Source organism: Parus major, chromosome 1 (assembly GCF_001522545.3).
Source record: "Parus major isolate Abel chromosome 1, Parus_major1.1, whole genome shotgun sequence".
NCBI classification, from domain to species: Eukaryota; Metazoa; Chordata; class Aves; order Passeriformes; family Paridae; genus Parus; species Parus major.
In genome coordinates, this window is record NC_031768.1 from 37,898,151 (window position 1) to 37,921,129 (window position 22,979).

At 36.0% G+C, this 22,979-nt stretch overlaps 1 protein-coding gene across 5 annotated transcripts in view; it reads left to right on the forward strand.

Annotated features, from left to right (window-relative positions):
* The window catches only part of NALCN (sodium leak channel, non-selective), a 230,516-nt gene that overhangs the window by 127,053 nt on the left and 80,484 nt on the right, over positions 1 to 22,979 (forward strand). For all 5 annotated transcript variants that reach the window (XM_015639136.2, XM_015639156.2, XM_015639165.2 and 2 more), the window contains 3 exons: positions 3,109 to 3,300; positions 10,990 to 11,127; positions 16,289 to 16,363. In XM_015639136.2, coding sequence (XP_015494622.1) covers positions 3,109 to 3,300; positions 10,990 to 11,127; positions 16,289 to 16,363 — 405 coding nt within the window. The remainder of the gene's footprint in view (positions 1 to 3,108; positions 3,301 to 10,989; positions 11,128 to 16,288; positions 16,364 to 22,979) is intronic.

Genomic DNA, 22,979 nt, shown 5'->3' on the forward strand with positions numbered 1-22,979 from the left:
GATGACATAATCACTAACTCACAGGATTGAAAGTATAATTAAAATGTAGGCAGATGCTGGTATTAAAATAATAAATCTTTTCTTTATAATGTATTTAATTAGTTTAGTGGAGCAATGGTGGTGGTGGTATTTTAATTACACAGTGCTGGCTTTTATTTCAGAAAATTTCAAGATGTGATTTTTTTTTTCCAAAATACATGAAAGACATATGTTTTACAAGCAGAAACACCTGCTACACTGAAAGATTTGGGTTGTATTTTGCAATCCAATCTCCCTAGTAGGTGAATGATTGGAAGGTTGCAAAATACCTTTGATGTCAGCATGTAAGGCACACGCCATATTCCTCCACAGTTAAGTTCTGGGCAAGCTAGATAACATATTTACAAGTCAACCAAGGTCAAAAAGTCTTTTTCACATGAATACTTTTTAATGTTAGGCAGATATCCAGACATTTAAGTATTCATGATGACAGGATAAATGTGTTCCTTGTCAACCAACAAAACAGATTACTGAAGACAAAAGTCCTTCTTGACACATTGCAGGATAGCAAGCAAGAATTATTGTTTGGCTTGTCCAGTCCTCCTTGCATACATTTCAGTTTGCATTATTCATTGGTCTATATCATTACCCTTTCCCAACATATCACTCAGTCTTTACTACATTGACTACTGTCCACCCTCCCACCTATCTTCCTTGCATTCACTGCACATTCGTTCAAGACACTTTGCAAAGCCCTCTGTGGAAGACTACAGCAAAGGACTGTTACATAGATATGTCTGTAAGACATAAAATTAGTGAAGAAATGACAGATTTTGCAGAGATGTGTAATGAACCAGCATAAAAGGGAGAGATTTAAACACAATTTAACCTATACTGGCCTGAAGAGATGGTATTGTATTTGTTCCTGAGGAAAATGCTGCTGAGTCATTTTCTAAATAATTATCATCCCATGCAGAAGATACAGCCATTATTTGTAACAAAGCTGTGGTTCCTTTTTTGTATTATTCATTTTGATTTGTTTTTAATGTATTTTTATATTTAATCCAAATAGTGCATCTTCTACAGCTCCTAAATTTAATACAATTTGCAATCCAATTACACAAAATGCATAAATTCATTAGAGTGTACTTATGCTAGATTCAATTTGTTACTTAATGAAAATAAATGAAGAAACCAAATAGTATCAATAAGATTAGTGTGTTGCTTAAAGGTCAATTAAAGTTCCCCAAAGAAAGGGGAAAAAAGTAAGGCAGATAATTGAGTTAATCTAAAACACCACTCAGAATACCAACTAGCATGAAATCTCCCCACTGGGGTCTGTGTTGAAACTAGTATTGATGGGAGCAGAGCTAACATTTATACCATGAGTAAATCTTGTAAGTAAGAAGGCACCATGTTTACATTTTAATAGTACTTGGAAATCCCCCTCATCTCACTGTCGGCCTTGGTAGCCAGTTTCATATGTTCAGATTATATGTAATGTAGTCTTGATACCAATATGAAAGCACAGGCTTTATCTCACCTTGTGCTAATGTTGTGAAAGTTAAGCTGTCTAGTGTAACCTTTGAATCTAGGACCCTTCTTTGCTACTGAAGACAGTGAATGTTTATCCCATCTCACATAATGGCTCAGGTATGTTTAGTATAAGTTCCTCTCTTGAGCCGACTCTTTCTTCCTCCCCTTTGGTGGTTAAATCTAGATGGCAAGCATATTCTGCATAGCTTACAAATGGGTAGGGACATGAGCTTCATGTGAAATCCAAAGGTGTGCATTATTAGCAAACTACAGGGCACAGTGAATTCATTCTATGAACAGCTTCTGTGATATTTTCTTTCTTTCCAGAAACAGCATAGAAATTGTATTTGACTTGTACATAAGGTCAGACAATAATTGCACTGTAATTCCTACCTTTCAGTTTCAGTATGATTCCTGTGGAAATCCAGGTGATACCTTGGAATAGAGAGCCTTTTTCTTCCTAAGAACTGCAGAATCTCAGTTGGCCCATATGCTGCTGTCCATTGTTTTCAGCAACTGCTGTGGCTGCCACTGACTCTTGTTGATACTGATGTTTGTGTCACTGTGTCAACATCAATGCAGAAATAAGAGAATCAAAGCTGTCAGCAGCTCTTTCAAAGTAGACTCAGCAGTGGATGGGTCAGGAGTTCCACACAAGATCAAAGTTTTGCTGCCAGTACTGAGAGGTGTCAAATATGTCAGGGGCAAACAGTGCTATTGTGAGATACTGAGTTTCTCTGATACTGAGAAACATGACCCAAAATTTGCCACATTATATATAATATGAAATAGCAAAATATGTTCATTACCAAATTTGCTAGGTTATTTGGTACATAATGCCAAACAATTTTGCTTCAGGTCACTGAAACAGAGAGATGATCTTTGGAAAAAGACTTGGCAGTTCTTTGTGTGAATATGTAGTCTGGTATAAAAAACATCATAAAATCAGAGAAATCTAAGTTGGAAGTGGCTTTTCAAAGCCATATTATTGAGCCTGCTGCTCAAGGCAGAGCTTTCATCAAAGACTTTTCAGAACCCTGTCCATTTAGTATATGAATGAAATTTTAACAGGGATGATAATCAAACAGGATCTATTTACCTAGCACTTCAGTAGATTCTCTGTTGCTAAATCTAGGCTGATGTGGTTTAACTCCTACCTGAAGGCATTCTTATGTTTGGTAACACACTATAAACCTCCTTTGGTCTCTGATTCCACATTACATTCATATTTGATATCTGTGATGTGTTTTGTCTATGTGTTTGTTCCCTTTGTTACCCCAAAACTGGCTTCACTCAATTGCATTTCTGAAATGACTCTTCAGGACTCGTGAGCTAACTACAGCCTTGGGGAATTTGGGCTTGCCTGTACTATCATCCCATTCCTGTAAGCCTCAACGCTGCTTATGCTCCTGGTTTTGTGTTTTTAACCTGACACACAACTTCTCATCTATTACAAGTGGTGGCAACTTGATGTTTATTGGTCTGCAAGGCTGCAGGTCCCTTTTTGGCCATGAATGTCCAAGATTTTGAAAGTTTTTTATTAATGCAATAATCGAATAATTGATACAGTTGCATTCTTCTCTTTCTTTGCAGGTTCTTAGAGTAGTTCGGCTTATAAAGATTTCTCCTGCATTGGAAGATTTTGTGTATAAGATATTTGGACCAGGAAAAAAACTTGGGAGTTTGGTAGTATTTACTGCCAGCCTTTTGATCGTAATGTCAGCAATCAGTTTACAGATGTTTTGCTTTGTGGAAGAGCTGGATAGATTTACAACCTTTCCAAGGGCAAGTATAAACAGCACTGATTACTCATTTGCTTGTCACTATTTTCTTATCATGGATATTTTCTTACCATTGATTTCAGATTTGACAGTGTTTGGTAAATGATTGGACCTAGTGATCTTAAAGGTCCTTTCCATCCTAACAATTCTGTGATTCTGTTTGGGTTTAATCTAGCAAGTAGCGCTAAACATTACACAGCCACTTGTTCAATCCTCCCCCTGCAGTGGGATAGAGGAGAGAAGTGAGGGGGAAAAAAAGCAAAATTTGTGGTCTGAGATGAAGAAATTTAGTAGGACAGGAACGGAAGGGGAGACAATAATGATAAAATAATTAGAATATACAAAATCATTGTATTTGTATACAAAATAAACAAATACATTGTGGCTCACAATGCCGTTGCTGAGTGTATGTTGACTGATGCTCAGCCAGCCCTCAGCTCATAACCAGATTTTCCCTAGTTTATATGGGGACCACGATGCCATATAGGATGGGATATCTATCCCTTTAGTCATTTGGGGTCACTTGTCCTGGCTGCTTGCCCTCACAACCTCTTGTGCACGCTCAGCTTGTTCACTGGTGGGATGAGAGGTAGGAAAAGCCCTAACTCTATGCAAACACTGCTCAGCACCAAAAATCAGAGTATTGTCAATATTGTTCTCATCTTAAATCCAAAATATAGCACTGTGCCAACTACTAGGAAGAAAATTAGTCCTATTCCTGACCAAACCAGGACAGATTCTATCATATTTGTTATTACATTAGCAGTCTTACTTTCCTTCTGAGCAATGTGATGCAGTTTATCTCCATATGTATGGAGTAAAAAAAATATATTTTCTGTGTGTAATAGTCTTCCTGTAGTCCTTGTATAGTGAAAACCATCTTTCCTTGTAATAGGTATTCTATTTCTGCTGTCAAGGGAACTCAGAGAAATTTTACCCATGTACCATGATGATGACACAGCACAGCATATGGCTTTAACAGTACTCTATCATGTTACAGGAAGAGGATTCATGTCCACAGCCATGAACATTATCCCAAGAATTTATATAAAACATGTCTACACATGATTTATGTCTTCATATTATGAAACTGGTTGTTCTTGATGTGTACAGGAATGCTTGTTTTACGCAGGATTATAAAACCTGTCTGCACTGACAAAATAAGTGTTTGCCTTTTGGGTATATATAATGGTTATTTATGGGCATTGCGTTAATTCAGAACAGAACACTGAAAATCAGTGGAAATTGAAGCTAATGTATTTATTGAAGCACACTGTTCTGAATGAAAATAGTGCAATTTCTTTAATAGTGGATTAGACTGAGTGTACATGGATTGGTTCCAGTGACAATTTATTTGTTTCTGTCATTCCAGTTTGGGTATCCAATGTATCTATTTTAGTGAAAGTGCATTGGTTGGAACAATTAAATAACAATGAATGATGCAGCCTCAAGGGTCATGTATTTAGCGAACAAAATGGCTAAACAACAATTTGTAATTATCAAACTGAACTTGATGTATGGGAAGCTGGCCATCCAAAGTGAGACAATGCTTACCCACAGGGAATAATGTAACCATGCTTCCTATTTTGGAAAACATGCTTAGAAAAGTAGCCACAAGAATTAGATATTCAGTATCATTCATTAAATGCTGAATTAAAAAAAAAAAATAGAACTTAAGCTTTCCTAATTAAGTCAGGTCTCTAAATCAGGTGATATTACCATCATATTCTATTTTCAATTCCCATGCACAACTTCTGAAAAAACTGCAGGTTTCAAATCACCATGGAATTTTGGTTTAGAATTATTTTATTATTTATGCAAAATGTCAATGAAAGTCCTGAAAGAATAATTGTAGTATGATCAAAATAAGATAAGATTGCAATCACCTTCACATTTTAACTAGATAAATTGATATAAGTACCTGAGAAAGATCCACTTGCAATGAAAAATGGCCAATTTATGTCAATATATTAGTAAAGTTTTGGATTATATTGAGCATTTTAATCTGCTGACATTTAAGCTTAAATAAGGGCTTCTAGCATCTTGAATTTTAACAGGTATATGTAATACTAAATACTAAATACATGCTTGAAGAGTGAGAAAATATTTTCTCCAATAAATCATACAGCTTTTACAAACAGAAAATTATTTTACTGGTCTTCTATTTTATGACAATTAGTGGAAAAGAGAAGAGCTGTTAGCAACAGCTAGAAAATAGAAGAGTGTTCCAGCAATACTGAATTGAAATGTTTTCAGTATTTTTCATATGATAGCCAGCAGCATGAGTCCCTCATTATTTTGTTTAATGTATTCATATTCACCTCATTATATTTGTTTCAGAAATGCATAATTTACAGTATTTGGTTACTTTTTGTAGTTTTATAGTGAAGTATCTCTTATTTGGTTAAAATAATGAATTTTTTTTTACTCAAAATTGTGATAGATCATGTGAAATAGTGGCATCCCTCTGAAGGAGTGGGTCTTCCTAGAGAAGTCTGGGAGCTTTCAAATTTCCTTTCCTGAAGAAAGATCACTGAATCAGTTTGCAATAAGACAATTATAATTATTTTCAAAGCGTGACTGAAGACATGCTATATAACATACTAGATTATAAGAAGTCTGCAGTACCAGAATTTGCAAAGATAAATTAGTGTAACTTGACCTCAAAGAAGAGCAAACCTTAAATAGCCAGGACTGTTGCTGTGAATTTTTTCAGTTACAAATACAGAGGAAAAGCATGATAACAAAAATGGTGACACTAAATTTTGAGTTTGTACATTAAAGTGCTTTCTATACTGAAACCGACAAAACCTAAAATCATTTTGAAACTAAGTGCTTTATAAGAAGGCACACTATGGGTTTTGGAACAAATAGACCTCCTCCTTTTGCTAATGTCTCTAAATTGCATGTTTTCACATGGTTTCCTGATGAAAATCAATAGGCACAAGCTCAATGTTGCCATAGCTACTAATTTCACCCTTCTTTTGGCCATTACAGCTTGCCAAATGGACTGACTTTCTCTCTAATACTAAGTACAAAAATATAGATGTTTGCTTTTTTGTTTTTAACCATCTGCTATCTGTTATTTTTGCACATCTTCTTGGGCTGCACATATTGAGCCATGAGGAAGGACAGGGGTGGCTGGGCCTCCTGAAGAAGGCATAGGTGTAAGGTGGCTGCTAAGAAAATGTACTTTATGGAGAACAAAACACATTGTTAGTGCCTCTGACTTCTATGCCCTGGTTTCTTTTGGAGTTTGTGGCTGTGTGCTGACTGCTCTGTCTTAATTTACAAAGTTGGGAATGCTGTCCTTCTTTTAAATGGGTCAACACAAGATGAAAGCCAGGCCCAACTGATAGCAGCAACAATTCCCCGGTTTTCACAAAAGCACGTGTCTGCTCTGTGTGATTTCACATCATGAACTTGTAAAAGTTCATGATGTGAAATATTAATTCAACCTAAGCAATACCCATTAAACAAAGATGAACAATGAAGTCTTAATTCTCTGATGCCACTAAAATCTCAGTATCACTGCCACATTTTTAAAGGATGGCTCCTCTTCTTTCAGGGCATTACTGAGCCCTTGTGACTGTGTCAGGAGGAAAACGTACATTTCTGCTGGTAGAACATCTTGCAAAGATATTTCAGCAATGTCCTAAATCTCATTAATTTAATTTGCAGAAGCAATCCCTATCATTGGAGAACTGCTTCTATGAATTAGGCCAGTAGAATTTGGTCCCCAAAATTTTGTGGGCAAGCACCAGTTACAAGACAAGTACGTTACAACTGTAAATAGTAATTTGTGTGGCACCACCTGTCCAACAGTTGGACAAGATGTCAGAACTGGCACTTTGGCTCATATATTCTACCAAACCTTTGCCAATCTTAAACTATAAATAAAAAGGTAGTTTGACTTCCATCATCAAAACAGCTCATTAAGTAATAGGGCATAAATACTCAAAGAAATTGACAGTCTTTTCTATAACACAAATTAATTCAGAAAATCACCATTTGCATAAATTTCTAAGTCTCGTCTTCACAGATGTTGATTCTGTCAGCTAGTTGCATTTCAAATTAATTTTAAAATGAACAGTGGGAGGTACACCTTTCAGCTAAAAATAACTTGCTCTAAAGATTGCTTGGTGCAAAGAACATATTCATTGTGCACTGCTTTATTTACTTAATACTAATGTTTTGCATTATACTGGAATTTCATGTCATAATAAAATGCTTAAATTATATTGAAAGCCCATTTTATAAAACTATATGCTTTATGGACAACTTGTTTGGATGGAAGATTAGGTTTCTTTAATATTAAAAGAATATCTTCTCCAATTAATCTATTATTAATTGTATTAAAGAGGAGTCCAAAATAAAGTACTGATGGTATTTTTATACCTTGAAGAATTAAGTAAAATACATATTTTTAAAAAGCAGTAAGCTGTAGTAATTAAGTGTGATTCAGAAGAAAAGATACTGCACTAGTTCAGTTTTCCAGTCCCCCAGATGTTTTCAAGCCGGCAGTGGGGTGTGTTACTTAATGTAGTGCCCACCTTATGCTTCAGCAGGCAGTGCCACACCAATCAGGTACAATGGCCATGGGCTCTGAGTGCAGACAAACAACAGCTGCCTGGTTTAGCTTCAGCTCCCCATTACAAAGGGAACCTGAGACCTGAGAAGTAGTGCTGGCCATTGCTGGGGTCCTTGTCTTCTTCACCCTAAAGCACCCCTGGCAGATCTAAAGGAGACTGAATTTTCTGCTTGTTTCATGCATGCTCAGCTGGCTACGAAAGGCCTTGCATAGCTAAAGATCCCAAATGTTTCTTTCTCTGCATCACTTGCGTGGGGACCAAATTATTTTTATATAAGGAAAAGAACTAATAGTAAGAGTTGTAATTTTGTACAGTATAGAGTCTGTGCACATGGCTGGGAGGGGGCACTGATTTGAAGGGAGGATATGGCTGCAGGTTGGCAATGTGCTGGTTAAGGCCAAGTTTACTGGCAGAAACATAAAGCAGAGGGTACTGTGCAAATTTCAGCCCTCTTGCTTGGTGTCTTCAAATACATGACATACATGACTTTAACCACCCTATTTACAGATTTACAGAAGTTTACAGAAAAGTAGTTGCCAGCATTTTTCTCTGCTGCTTCTAGTTCATCTAGCCTCTGTCCTCTGTGGGATCTTCATGTTCAAAAGAAAGCCTGGGAATTTACATTTGGTCAGGATGTTTCTAGTGTAGAAATTAAAGTCTGATATTTATCTTCTCTCTGAACATGTGTGATTGCTCATATGGATGCCCTGATCTGCCCCATGTTCATCGCAGCTTCACATCTTGTAATTTGGACTTGTAGGTCTAAGCATCTCTGAAAATTTGATTAGTGTGAGTTAATTCTGAAAAGCAGCTGTAAAGATAACTCCCAAACTTCTTAATCTAGCAGGGTGTTTGTGCTTCTATCTGCTTCAGAGTGCCAAAAACACAGCAGCAATAAGAAACCGCGTTGGACTTTGGTGAGAAGCCTTTTTGTGTGAGTCAGCAGGCAAATTACTTATAAAACCCTCAGCAGCTAAATGTTTGTGAACCCTGTAACAGAGTAAAAATTCATAGTTCTTCCTCTGAATATGACCTAGAGGCAACATGATTCAGTTTTTGCACTTTAAAGTACGTATTATTTAAATCAACAGAGGAGAAAAAGATTTAGTGCTAGGATCCTTATCTGCAGTCAGTGAAAGAATGGACGGGTAGTCTCAGTGGTCTTCTGGTACTTAGTTGTCAACTTTTTTTCTGTTTCCAGCAAACTTTCTCCAAGGCAATCACTGGGTACAAACATGGAAATTGTCCTCTCACACTGGGCACTCCAAAAAGGCAGTGCCTTTTATGCAGTGCCTGTATAACAAGATGATGGGCTGGATTAGATTGTCCCTGCCTTACCCAGCCCTGTTACACCATCTCAGCATGCTTTGTAATTGCAGGCCCTCCTTCCAAATTTTAGGCAGATAGACCTTTATATTCATTTCATGATACAGGATCAGCATGTAGCAAGTCATACCACAGCCTCCTTGTTATTTCAGATAGTTTGGACCAGCTTCTTGTCACCAAATATTAATGACTGTTAGTCATAGGATCTCACATAGAGCCAAAACCAAGTGCTGTGTGCATGCACATGGACAGTCTAGATTAAATTTGCTTTTACTGCAGGTGAGAAGTGACAGTCTGGGGTGGAGTCCCCTAAGGGTGGGGGTATAACCTTAACAGTTCTGTTTGCATTGGAAGAAATTGTTTTGTTTGGAAAACTCCACTATAAACTTGAAAAAGAGCCCAAGCAAAGTATTTTCCTGTGGTTTATAATAATAATATAAACTTGAAGTCTCCCACACAATTGTTTTTGCCAGCAGCTTTAAAAATTAATTAGAACAATTTCATTGTTTCCCAAACACAAAAGTTTGTACAGCTACTTGTTTTCAGCTTTTCCAGCACGGGTTTTGACTTAGGGTAAATTGATGTGAAGAGCTGTCTGGATACTGTTTCCTCATAGGTTTGACAAGAAGAATCGTTTTCTCTTTGTGCCATCACGCTAATGTGCTAATCTGCTGCTGCTGGGCACACTGAGCAAGGATCTAATATATCCTTGTAACTGTGTCAATATTTTGAATTCTCAGAATCTTGTTAGCTGTAAGCTGCATTGTTGTTTTCAGTTTCTAACACATTTTATTATGCATAAACCAAAAGTAAGATACCAGCTTTGATCCTTTCTGTCTGGAAAGAGAATACTTTCAATGTCAGGCAAAAGCAAAAGAAACTTGTGCAACAGTTTGGCCTCCTTGAGACAGTTGAGACTGTCAAGATATTTCACTTTCATACCATTCTCAAACTTCTGTTTCCAAGGCAGTGTGCATTCCTCAATGTCTGTGTAGGATGTACATCTTGCAGTTACACATTTCTCATGTTGAGTTCAATTCTGGTTAGTGCTGTAGGCTCCAGCTGGGGTTTCAAAGTTGTCTGTGTTCTCGGCTTATCTGATTTCATATCTTCCCACCGCTAAATAAATAAATTGTTTGCAACATTCCCATTATTTCCTCTATTGTTGACATGTATACCTGGTCTCAAGGAATTTGAAAATGTTACAGTAGTTCCACCAAAAAATGCTATTTACAAAATATAGAGGAAGAGTCTGACTGACTGAATCAAGTGCAGGTGCAGAGACCTTGCCGTGTTGATTATTCTCATCTGTGGAGTGCCTCAAATGCTTCTACTATTAAGATAACATAATTTATGATCACATTTAATTATAATGCTTTATTATAGGTATATTTCGAGAGAGGAAACGTGGAAGAAAAAGCATAATCAAAAAATCACAATACTGTAAAATATTCAGAACACTAATCTCTGATGCTCAGGATATTTATCCTAATTTTTGAGCCATGAAGGAAACCAGATCATTCTTTGTATGGACTGATGAAGCTAGGACTGTGTTACCAAATTAAGATTATGGTTCTGTCAAAGATCAAGCTATTTATTTCTCCTTTAGCTCATGAGTAGCCTTTTACTTGGCTTTGAAAGTTAAATACATTTGTTAAGGTTGAAAAAATAAAACCAAAACAGGTATGTGTCTCTGTTAAATCAGTTATAGGAATGTGTCAATAAAACCATATTAGTATAACTTGTTAATATGTTTGCAATTTTATTTCTTGCAGGCATTCATGTCAATGTTTCAGATTCTCACACAGGAGGGATGGGTGGATGTCATGGATCAGACACTGAATGCTGTAGGACATATGTGGGCACCAGTAGTTGCTATTTATTTTATACTATATCATCTTTTTGCTACTCTGGTAAGTTTTCACTTGCATATGTGCTGTGCTTCATTTAATTTTGAACTACTCTCATAGCTCTTGTACTACTTACTATTCTCAGTTAGTTAAAACTAATTGTGGTACTCATTTTTAACATAGGCAGCTTTTAGTTTGTGGATGTGGTAGAATAAATTTACCCCTCAGCCATGTGACACGGGGTGGTGGCCTTTGTTCTGGTGTGAGGTGGTGTTCTACTTAGACCCAGGTCACACTGCCAGACTAACAATATAATTATTATCTGTCTTGTACCTTTGCAGCTCGAATGATTCCAGTGAAGTGATTTTATTTACCATGTAGGACTGGTCTCCTCAGCTTTCATTGCATTCTCTTTGCAGCAGCAATCAAAATGAGAAGTGTAAAACCTTAAGATATAAACCCTTAAGTAGTCATCTCTACTGTCCTGTTGCCTGATACGAAATCAATGCATGAAGAATATATGATATAGTATGTCAATCAATAAATTATGAGAACTAATACAGCAGTTAGTTCATAAACATATACAGATATATGTACATAAACATACATATGCACATAAACAGAAATGTGGATTATATAAAAAATCCTAAAAACAACTATTTTTTCTGTATGCATTTCAAATGTGATTATTGCATTCTTTTACAGGGAAAATGGGAAGGAAAACATCCCTGGTTATCCTGTATCAATAAGGGCTTGTTACTTTATTTGAATAACAACAAAGAGAAAATACCATAATCAGGAAAATAACTATTTTATGCACCGTTAATTCACTCCTACTATTGTTCATTTTGGATTTTCCTTTGACTGCAGGTTTTGATGTACTTAGTTTTATTTTCACTTTTTTCCATTCCATTTTCTTTCTTTGTTCAGATGTCTACTTACATAAGGCCCTAAGTGTATTAATACAATCTCCACCAGCTTCTATCTACTTCTTTTACTTCACAGTATATCCCATTTCACTTATAAAGACTGAATAATCAGACTACAATTGTGGGTGCAATGGATTACTTCATATGGACTGAAAACTTGACTTTATACTTATACACACTTTATAAAAGGCAATAAAGTGCACTTCATGCTCTTAGAGCTGCTTAATTACATCAAAGAATAAGCCAAACAAATGTATGTATCAGAAGATATATAGCACACGTAATTTGCTCACAGGGGTCAGAAAATACAGCTTTTCATGCTGGAGTGTTCTTTTAAACTCCTTGGAATTTGAGTTTATAAAGCAAAAGGGAAGTGATTTTTTGGTCATAGATTTGAAAGCAGTTACTGATAAGAGAATCTTATTGATGTGTCTTTGATGCTTCATCAAGAACATTTGCTAATCAAGAATCCATTTTTACTTCTTAGATAGAGAAGTATTAAGCAAGTCCATAAAGTAAAATATGTCAGGTGACCTCTCTGCTAAAAATTCACATCTTAATTGAGAAATAATTTAGCTGTAAGATCAATTTTAATATTCTGTTTTGTTTCCTGTTTTGAAAGAGTCATCTGGGACTTCTCTGTTTGTTTACTGAAAGCACTGATTTTGCTAGGAGCGAAGTCACTTTTCAGTACACCATCCTCAGTCCTTTTGAAGGGAATTTGCATTTAAATACACAGTCCTTGCTTTGCTCCATAAGGGTACACTTTTCTTCTTATTCACCTATGCAAATTCTACATGAATGAGGAAACCCTGCAACGACAACTTTGCAGAATTATCTGGGCTTATAAAATTTTAGTTTCAGATCTAAGATCTTCCTTAGACCTTGGAAGGAAAAAATATGTAGGACAAAGTTGTCTGTAGGCAAAAGAAATTTAAAAGAAAACAGCATGGAACTGGTAAGGGAGCATGAAAATTGTTGGGCTGCTACTAAAACCAAAAAAGAAGCACTCTAAGAATAAACAGCCATCAGAGAATAATAGGAGTAAAGTCAAATGAAGAAGTTACTTTCACCAACCAGAAATGGGGAAAAAGAAGTGAGAATGATAACTGCAGGCATTTGGCATAGCAGACTACAGAGACTTGGAAAGAAATTAAAAGGTTTCACATTAGAAGGCAAAGAAAAACTGAAGTTCAAAGAGAATTCCCTCTCTTGGAAACAAGGACTTTTATTTGTTGAGATTGCAGCAGAGGAAATTAAACAAATAACAAGATTGCATTTAACTTTTCTTTTGTGGTACCTTGTCTTTGGTTCTTGTTGAAAAAAAAAGCAAGAAGGGAGTTAATGAAAGTCTTTCCTTGATACGTATCAGTGTATGAATCAGCAAAACTGTGAGGGGTGATGTATTTAATGAGCATGGAACTGAACTTCCTTAACTGGTATCCTTTGAGCAGCACTGGATTATCATGGAATGAACAGGATATCTGAAGAAGGAAAACACCATACTGTAAAATGTGAACAGTTATAGCAAAACTGTTCATTAGCAACTAGGGATCAAAGTAGTTTTCATAAATTGTTGTTGGTCACAAGGAATGACAAAGGTCAGAGGGTCCAAAAACAATCAGAAAGTTCCACTTGGCATGGAAATTAGTATGTTAGTCCCTGACCTACTATATAAGTGCATGGCAGTGGGTTTTGGATAATGCAGTAAGGTGAAAGGGAAGAGAGACATTAAAGAGGTATAGATGAATTAAAGAAAGAAAGAGAGACAGCAGAAGAGATCACTAGTGCTGCTTCCAGCATTCATCCAGCTGGAGGGGTGATGAGCTTGGTTTCAGCATCAATCCAGCAGCATCACTCTAGCTCATGAGATGTCCAGGATCCTGGGGGTGATTATCCAGCTGGCAAGTGTTGATCCATCTGTGTCAGTATGGCCAGTGGGATGTTTAAGGTACTGGAGGGTGCTGCTTGGGCTTGGGGAGGACCTTTTTATGTTGAGGTTTCTCTCTTTCTATGCTAATTAATTATCATTTACAGTCTGTTCATTCAGGCCTTCCTGGAAATGGGCTTGAGGGCTTTGGGGGTCTTTTGTGGTGTCAATCCCACCCTATAGTCCATGCCTATGCCATGGCCATGTCCATGTCAAGTCATTCTTGCACTTGCACTGTGCTGTGTTGTTTTTTAGCTGGTGTAAAAGTGCTGCCCTATCTCTGCCTCACACTGGTTTTCCAAACCTTGTTCTTTCTCATGGCATTGTAGTACCTATAGTTCTTGATGATTACCAACGAGTTTTGCCTGTCATTACTAATGGCCTTTGGCTGGCTCCACAGCTGTCCAGCTGTTGCTGTGTGAGACACACATTCACCCCTTCCTCTGGGAACTGAGAGCTCAAACAGATCTCACTTTGGACCGCTGTTTATAGGATCATTAGAGAGTGGGTTTTAGTCACAGTCATTTTCCATCCTGGCCATAATTTGAGTCACTTTCTTTGAAGGTTCAACAACAGAAATATTATTCCTCTTGGCTGTTTTGCAGGCAAGAAAAGTATGTTTCCCAGGTTAAGATCAGGCACTCGTTAGACACCTGTTAATTCCTGGGAACAGACAGTGTTTCTGATAGGCTCAAGAGGGGCTTAGTCCAAGTGCAGTTCATCCAGGCTGAGTGAGGCCTAATGAGCATTTCTCAGCTCACAGTGTGGCCTGAGTGGGAGAAGGGGTGCACCACCACAGGCTATCCTGTCACCTTCTCCAGGCCTCTACACTATGCTAAGTATTGTGTATTTTATTGGAATTGTGTCTTGCATTGCTGTTCTGAATGCAATCTTTACTTCCACTGTTTGTAGTAGTTGGATCATTGAAAATTATATGATGTATTCTTATGTGGCACATATAATATGTCATTTTGAATAGCTGCAGGAAATTCTACATGTTGCTAAAGCCAGCTTCTTGTTAAAAGAATGTTGTTTTTTTCTGAGTACTGACATTTTTTAAATGTATGGGCCAGAGTCCTTCATATGTCTTCTTTACTTTTATAGTTCATGGAGCAAAAGAAAATCCTGCCTTGGAATAAGGTCCATTCAATTTAGATGTATTTTGATTTCCAAACTACTTGTCTGTTATATTAAACCATGTAAATTTCATCTTCTGTAAAGGTGGGGAATAAATTTCCAGTGTGACAGGCAAACTTCCACTTCATTTACAAGTAGTCTTCCTTTACAAGTGGAAGGATATGGTTGTCACTTAGTGGTCCAAGACAGCAGAAAAATTCTAGGCCTGTAACTCTATCTAAAAAAAGAGTTATTATATCTTCTGGTACCTCTCTTCTGTATCAGAAACTGCTTGCCTGTAGAAACTCAATTGTGCTTGAGGATGTTTGCATCAAACTTCAGAGATTAAAACTTCAGCAGTTACTGACATCTGTTGAGTTATGTATGTGTCCATATTGACTGCCTTAGATAGAAGTTGTCTGATAATATATGCTGAGCAGTGGTATCCTCCCTCACCCACGATACTCCTAATTCTGTTTGCTATATCAGTCACATTTTCAGCTTCTTTGGCCTCTGGTCAGCATCTGTACACAAGGGAAATGTAATAATCTGATACTGATACACGCTTTTTTTTTTCTCCCTGGAATTCTTCCTCCTAGAAAATTACCTAAACAATATTTAATGTAGAGTAAATGGAGGCACTTGATTTTCCTCTTCTGTGACATGAGTTTTGTATACATGTGATGCATGCAAATAATGAAACAGCTAACTTTTCTTCCAAAGTGGATTTAGCTACTTTTCACAGAGGCACTCTGAGTATAAAGGAAGTCCACAAAGTAAATGGCTGTAAAATGACTAAAAGGTCACACATTAATTGAAAGCCACCTAAGCTTTACAAGATGTTTTAGGATTTTGCTTTGCATTTCTTTTATTATTATTATTGTTGTTGTTGTTGTTGTTGTTGTTGTTGGGATTTTTGTTATTATTTCTGATTAATTTAATTTTCTTTTCATGTGAAGTACATTTTAATGAGTATATTGTTCAACATATATAATGCACTGGTCATAAGACCTAGAATTCAGCATTTTTAAGCTCATAATAATTTTATGGTGAGATAAAAAATAATTTACTACTTGCAAAATGGCTAGCAGATATATAGTAGCAGGTGTTACTAGTTCAACAGATGTCAAAGGCAAGAATCCCATTTAGATCATTTGGGCTGTCATTTTTCCATGTTATTTAATAATACTTATTAAGAAAGTACACTTTCTTAAGATTCACTTTAACAAATCACTTACTTGTTTTGTAGATTCTACTCAGCTTGTTTGTTGCTGTTATTTTGGACAACCTGGAACTTGATGAAGATCTAAAGAAACTTAAACAAGTAAGAACATGTTTTTATTGTGCTTGGAAGTAATTTCAGTAAGGCATTTTACTTTACTGGTATTTTGTGTGGCAGAAGATGGGAAATATCTCCATCACAATGAGCAAAACAATACATGTAGAAGTGACTAGCAGTATTTTGTTGGATGGTTTACTATCACAAAACCTTAAGGAAAAATTAAATTCTGACCTTGTGCACAAACCACCAGAGACGAAGGTACCCATAGCTTTTAAATGTCCTTTAATCTGTACAGAGAGAAGCAAAGTCATCAACATTTCACTATTTCATGCATGAAATAGCATGAACTAACACATGGCAACTTCTTCTGTAATATTTGGCTTATAGCCATCATTTGCTGCTTTTGTTCATCTTTCATGTGCCTCAGCAATTGCCATAGAATTATGTTCGTTCAGTTCACTCAGACAATTGAGATATTGTACACTGTAGTTCTACATTACTATATTATATACTTTCAGTTTTTATTTATAGAATTCAATGCAGAAATCAATGCTGCTTTTGCTGTTGCAGTATTAAATATCCATATGTATTGCAAACTTAAAATAAGTTAAAAGGACAAGCATTTTCTGCAACAATGAAACACAAATACTGGACTTCAGTTGATCAGTTTACATGAGTGAGAGATCTTACAGATGATTCTGGGATGGTGGGACAGTCTTGAGTATGCAAACTGAGTAGGCCAAATCGAAGGCATTAATTTTTCTCTTTATCAGTCTCAAGAGGTAATATGATCTGAAATGAAAATGGCTCAGATGTGGTAAGCAATGTCATATCATACTGATAATCTTACAGGAAATTTTTCATAGTGTCTGCATGAGTTATGAGCACAAATAAATTTTCCAAAGTGAAGAGCTTGAGATGTGAAATCCAGTGTTTTTTTGTGTGAAATGTCACATCTTTGATTCATAAACCACTTTAAAAGTCCCTATTTTTGCTTATTAAATGGCAACAGCATGGCTTTGTGCTTTAGCCACCTGCTTTGGAAGTGGTGGGCAAAAAGCAATAATGAGAGGCCACCACTAGCAATGCTTGCCACATTTCAGTCTGAAATTTTATTAGCCTGGTAGGAATTCTGTCTTTGTGATAACAATAGAGAACACTTAAATGAAAAACATAACTATATTTTTTAAAAATCTCTCAACTTCATAGCTTTGAGACTGCAGCAGCATAACTACATGAGAGTAGTGCTAGGCCAGAACAAAATTGCTGCCCCAGCCACCAGACATTCTAGCTACTGTGCTGCTGACAGACTGTGACCCAAGAGGGCATTTAACCAGAGCACAGCACTGTGCCATTGGACACACCAGCTGGGTTGACTGGCATAATGGTGTATGGATTCTACATGTGTTATGATGCATATCATACACCATCCTGGTGCATAAAAATGGCCAAGGTGGCTGACGCTGCTTCCTTTGTACTTATGTTTCTCAAATGTTTTCTTGAACAGTCGTGTCTCCTCTTAGATTATTACTCAGTTCTATTGATTGCATTCCCTTTTGATATTTTATGCAAATGAATGTTGTACAAGGTGTTGCGTATTTTAAAAATGCTTAAGGTGAAAGGAGGCAAGGGATCATTTCCTGGATCTCAATGATATGAGATTAGTAGAATGAATGTACAACTGCTTAAGTGCCAAGAACAGAAAAGATTTCCTGAGGGATAAATACAATGGTGCAACAGGTTCAGTGCTGATGGTGACTGTACTCTACCGTGCTGAAATATTGATTGTCTTATCTCAGAAGATAAAGCAAAAAGAGTTTTTTAATTGAATGATAATTTTGAATTTTCAATTAAAAAATGGACTTAAGAAGAAGCAGGATTATAAGGTAATTGTTATGTTTTGATCAAGACCATTTCTATAAAAAAAGAAATCTGTATTGCTGCACAGAAAAAAAATTTACATTTGTAATTAAAAGATTAATGGTGTTGAAAGAGAGGAGGCAAATAATTCAAACTTAATGTAAAAGACAGTGGTTGGTTGAAAATTATGAAATTGTAATGCTCTCAATCCTTGGGGATGTATTTTTATCCCTGCCTTTACAGATTTTAAAGCTCAAGTCCCAGAGCATTTTCGATGATGAAATACTGAATGATTTTCAAGGAAGGAAGGAGAATATATTTGTGCCAGAAATCACACCTACCTAAGAATCCCTTTTGAACTGTGTTCTTCTTAATTGTGGCTTAATTTCTTTTCTGGAACTTCATAAGAAAAAATTTATTATTTAACTTTCAAATTTTTGGGAGAGGATTAATTACTTAATATTTGCAATGTACTCTAGAATGTAAAATGATATGTAAACACTTCGTATTCGTGTTGCTTCAGTAAATAGGAGAGTCTAAGTAAGACTATAATATAATTTATTTAAAAGAAAGTAAACCTTTAGAATTAAATATGCCAGTGCAAATTTAGTTAAGGATGTGCATCATGATTCGGTTTTTAATTACCTCATTACATAATATAAATTTCAAAACTCTGGCCTCAGTGCAAAGAGTAGGTAGTGTCCCTTTTAATAAGCTACTAGTCCATTTATTGTACAGTGTGTGATCCTGTGCATTATTTATTGCACAGCATTCAGGCTTTGCTACAAAGACAAGTCTATTAATCTCCTTTCTGTCTTTTTTATGGTACACCACATAAGTATGTAGAACAAACATAAAACTTGTGAGAGTTTAATTTAAGAGATTTACTTAGCAACACAGGTACACATAAGAACAGAATCTGCTTTTCCAAGACACAATTCAGCCGGTTTAAGAACAGTCATTCTCTGTATCCTTACAGCTCTGTTTACTTGCAATGCATCTCCCAACCTCTGCCACATCTCATCCTCTTGTCTGTCTGCCATCGTAGCTCAAGTTGAAAGTGTTTTTACTATAGCTCATGGTCACTACCTATCTGTGCAATAAACTTGACCCTCTGCAGCGACCCAGACTGACCCTAACAAACTTCTGAGTCTCCAGGTATGACCTTGATCCTGCTCATCTTCCCATGGAGCCCTTTTCTCTGGCATTCAGTAAATCAGTTATGCAGATGATATCAAACTCAGGCACAAGAAATCTATCAACTACAATCCTGACTTCCTTCTCATTCACACCTGTCTTCTCCACACTCTCCCTAAACTATTGTCCCAAAGTTAAAAAGAAACTGAGAGAATTTCTTTGATGTCTTTTGCCTTTTGTGATAAATTTTCTTTTTAGAAATTCATCACCCTTAACAGATTTTGAAGCATGACTTTGTCTTGCAGCAGCTGTTTTAACTTTTCCCATTATATTTTCCATATACTTACTTTTTCCATTGTTACATATTTCTATCAATTTGCATAGATACAAAGTCAGACTGTTTAGATTCTCACTTCTCATGCTCTACCCTGGATCTGTCTTTTAAAGTTAGTCACATTTGCCACTTCCTTTTCTCTCACTCCAAAGTTTATTTAAGTGACAAATTATCTATCATTGTTGTATGTCAGCCTTGCTATATCTGAGATCCTTTAGAAGTCTTGAGAGAGGACTCAGGGAGTCACAAATTGACCTTGTGTCAGTTATCTTCCAAAAACTTTTCTCCTGACATTTTTGTAGATCAGTCTTTGGCACAGCTTAGAGTCTTCTTTAAATCTGTCTGTGGTCAAAACTGTTTATTTTAATTTCTTGCTTTGGTTTTATTTTTCAGAACACAATTAATAGTCTGTTGCTCTTTTAGACTTCCTCCTTTCCTTATGTCCTTAAGAGCTTTCTTATTAGAGTTTATTTCTTTAGAAACTAGCCCCTCAAATTTTTTCATGATCTGCCATTATTTTTATACCAAAAAGTGCTAAAATTTATGTTGAGGGTTTTTTCCTCTATTCTTTGCTTAGCATATGGCTTTCTTTTCTAAATGTATCCATTTACTTTTAAGTCTTCTTTGCACTCCATTTGACATTGCTGGTCTTGTTGACCTTCTTCGAGTTTTTCTGTAGGTGGTAGATGTATTCTGCTAATAAAACAGGATATTTAAAGCTACTCCACACACTCCCGCTTCTCAGTTTCCGTCATTTGTCCATTCCTTGAAATTTCTTTTCAAAAGATTTATGAATTTAAGTAATTAATTATTTCATTTAAATTCAGTATAATAGGTAGATTTGACTTTCTACTTCTAAAGTTAAATCTGAATTTGAGACCATTTTTATCACTGTTACAGAAGAGCTTTTTTGATATTTATGCCATTAAATAGATTTTGCTCAGTACTCAATACCGTGAGATGTTTCTTGACTTAGGTGTTCTCTGGCTATATAAGTCAGCAAGGAGTCACTTATGAGTAAAAAGTTAATATCTTCTTCCCTTTCTTCTAAACATACATGAGGGTAAACAAAGGCTTCCCAGTGTTATTACTGCTTGTCTTTTGGCTTTGAATACTATTTTGCATTTTGAAATTGTTTTATAATCTTCATTTACACATGTGCAGAATATTTCTGCCAGTTTGAGACACAGTTTCAATGCACATGGATCCTGTGGTTTTTTATATGCATTTACATTATTCACTGCATTGATTGAAGAATTTCTATAACATTCTGTAACCAGGTGCCAGGTACTCTCCATCTGGATAATACATTGCCTGTTTTTTAATAACAGAAATTCTAATGCAACCATGGGGGAATTTAAAATTTTGTAATTAATATAAAAGCCTGTATATGTATTATTCTTGTAGAGTTTTATGTCCTGTCCTTAATATGTCTTTATTTTTTAGGGTTTTTTTTTTTGTTTCCTATCAGAATTTTATAAACTTTTAGATTTACCATAGCTTCATTCTCTATGGAGAGACTCATGTTTGCCTAGTTGACTACTTCAATCTGGGCTTACTCTACTGTTTTAGTACCTGCTCCTTTAACAGCTTTTGCAGCCAGTGAAGTTCCTTAAAACATTTATGAAGATTTAAACACCTGGGTAGAATTCATCTCACTACACCATTATAATGTTGTATATACAGTTTGAAATATTCATATGGAATTCCTTCTCTAGTCACTGAATAGTAGCAGATACTTTCAGAGGGAAATTTTGAGAGACTTATATTTTTTTATAGGGCAGCTACAAGAAAATTTGAAGCCAGCTATGAGATTAGACTCAAGCCATCCTCACTGTATGAACTGCCCTTCATCTGCAGCATGCTTTGTGGCTTACAGCAATGAAACCTGTGTGGCACTGCTTCTCAAGTGCATATCCCAGCTTTCCTGGGAAAGCAGACAGGAAATAAGACTACTCTGTCTTTGATCTGTTCTTATATCTCAGAACCCTTTGGCTGATCCTTGTCAGAAAAAGGGTACTGGATAGATGGACCTTGCATCTAACATAGTGCATTCATTCTTACACCTCTGGTGTTTCATAATCTGAATTGGATTTCAGAAAAAATTTGCAAATAGCATAGGGATGAACCCATTGGTGGCTAAAACCTTGTGTGTGATCACTTTACTGTTTTATAGTTCCACAAGGAAAAGAGCAAGCACCTCAAGCATCTCTGAGCATGAGACATGGTCTTCCTTGACCTTGTAATCTTACCTCTGTAATCCTATTTCATGGAATTCCATAGTAAGATACATATTTTTTATATCTATATATAATTTTAGCTATTGAAATATAACATTTTCTTTGTTTACCTTATGCTTGTTATTACAAACCCAGCTTACCTCACTAACTTTAGAGGGTTTATCTTGGAGTTTGTGTCAGGTAAGATTATTGTGTCCCTATTTTAATACTGGAGAATCAAAGCTGAAGTGACATCCCTAGGTTTATACACAAATTCCCAGTATGATGAGGAATCAAAAAAAAGTCTGGTTTAGGTCTTAGGCCCCTTGAGTCAATCAGGAACATATGTCCACTTTTCAATTGCTGAAATCTCACGTAAGTGTAGTTCTCTGCTTCAAGAAAAAATCCCTTAAAGAAGATCAGATTTCTGTCATATCACACATGTACTGTCTGTGCTCTCTAGTGCACACTTACAACATCAGTACAGATGACATCCATTACTAAAAATATTTTCCCTGTGCCTTACTACCTGGCAACAGAAATTCTTGGAGGAGTAAACAACAATATGCAGTAGGGACATTTTTCTTCTAATTTGATTAAATTTACACTCTAACCAGTGAAGGTACTTGACAGATGTTCATGCTCCTTTCCCTCCAGTTCTGCTCCACACAATAAAATATGTGTAAGATTTCTTTTTCCCCTAAATCCATATCAAAGCAGCAAGCACCACAGAGTTGTATATATATACCTATATATCATGGTATATATTTATTTCTACTTATAGTATGCATTTTCTTTTTTAAATGAGATGCCTTTAGATTTATACTTGAGAAGTAGTGTATTTTTACCATGTTCATTTTTTCTCTTAAATCTCACTTTTAACTCTTTTATATTGAAAACAGGCTTTTATAAAAAAGCTAGGAGATAATGATGGATTCTTTGTTGGCTTTGTCCGTTGAGATAGATTCTTGTTTTCAACAATGTTTAATGTCTGAACACTTCAGTTTGATGCCAGTGGTTCAGGATCACATTTTGAAATGCTTACAAACTTTTCAAAAAAGAGGCAGTTAAGCAAATTTTAGTGGTCTTTCCAGAGCTTTCACAGCAA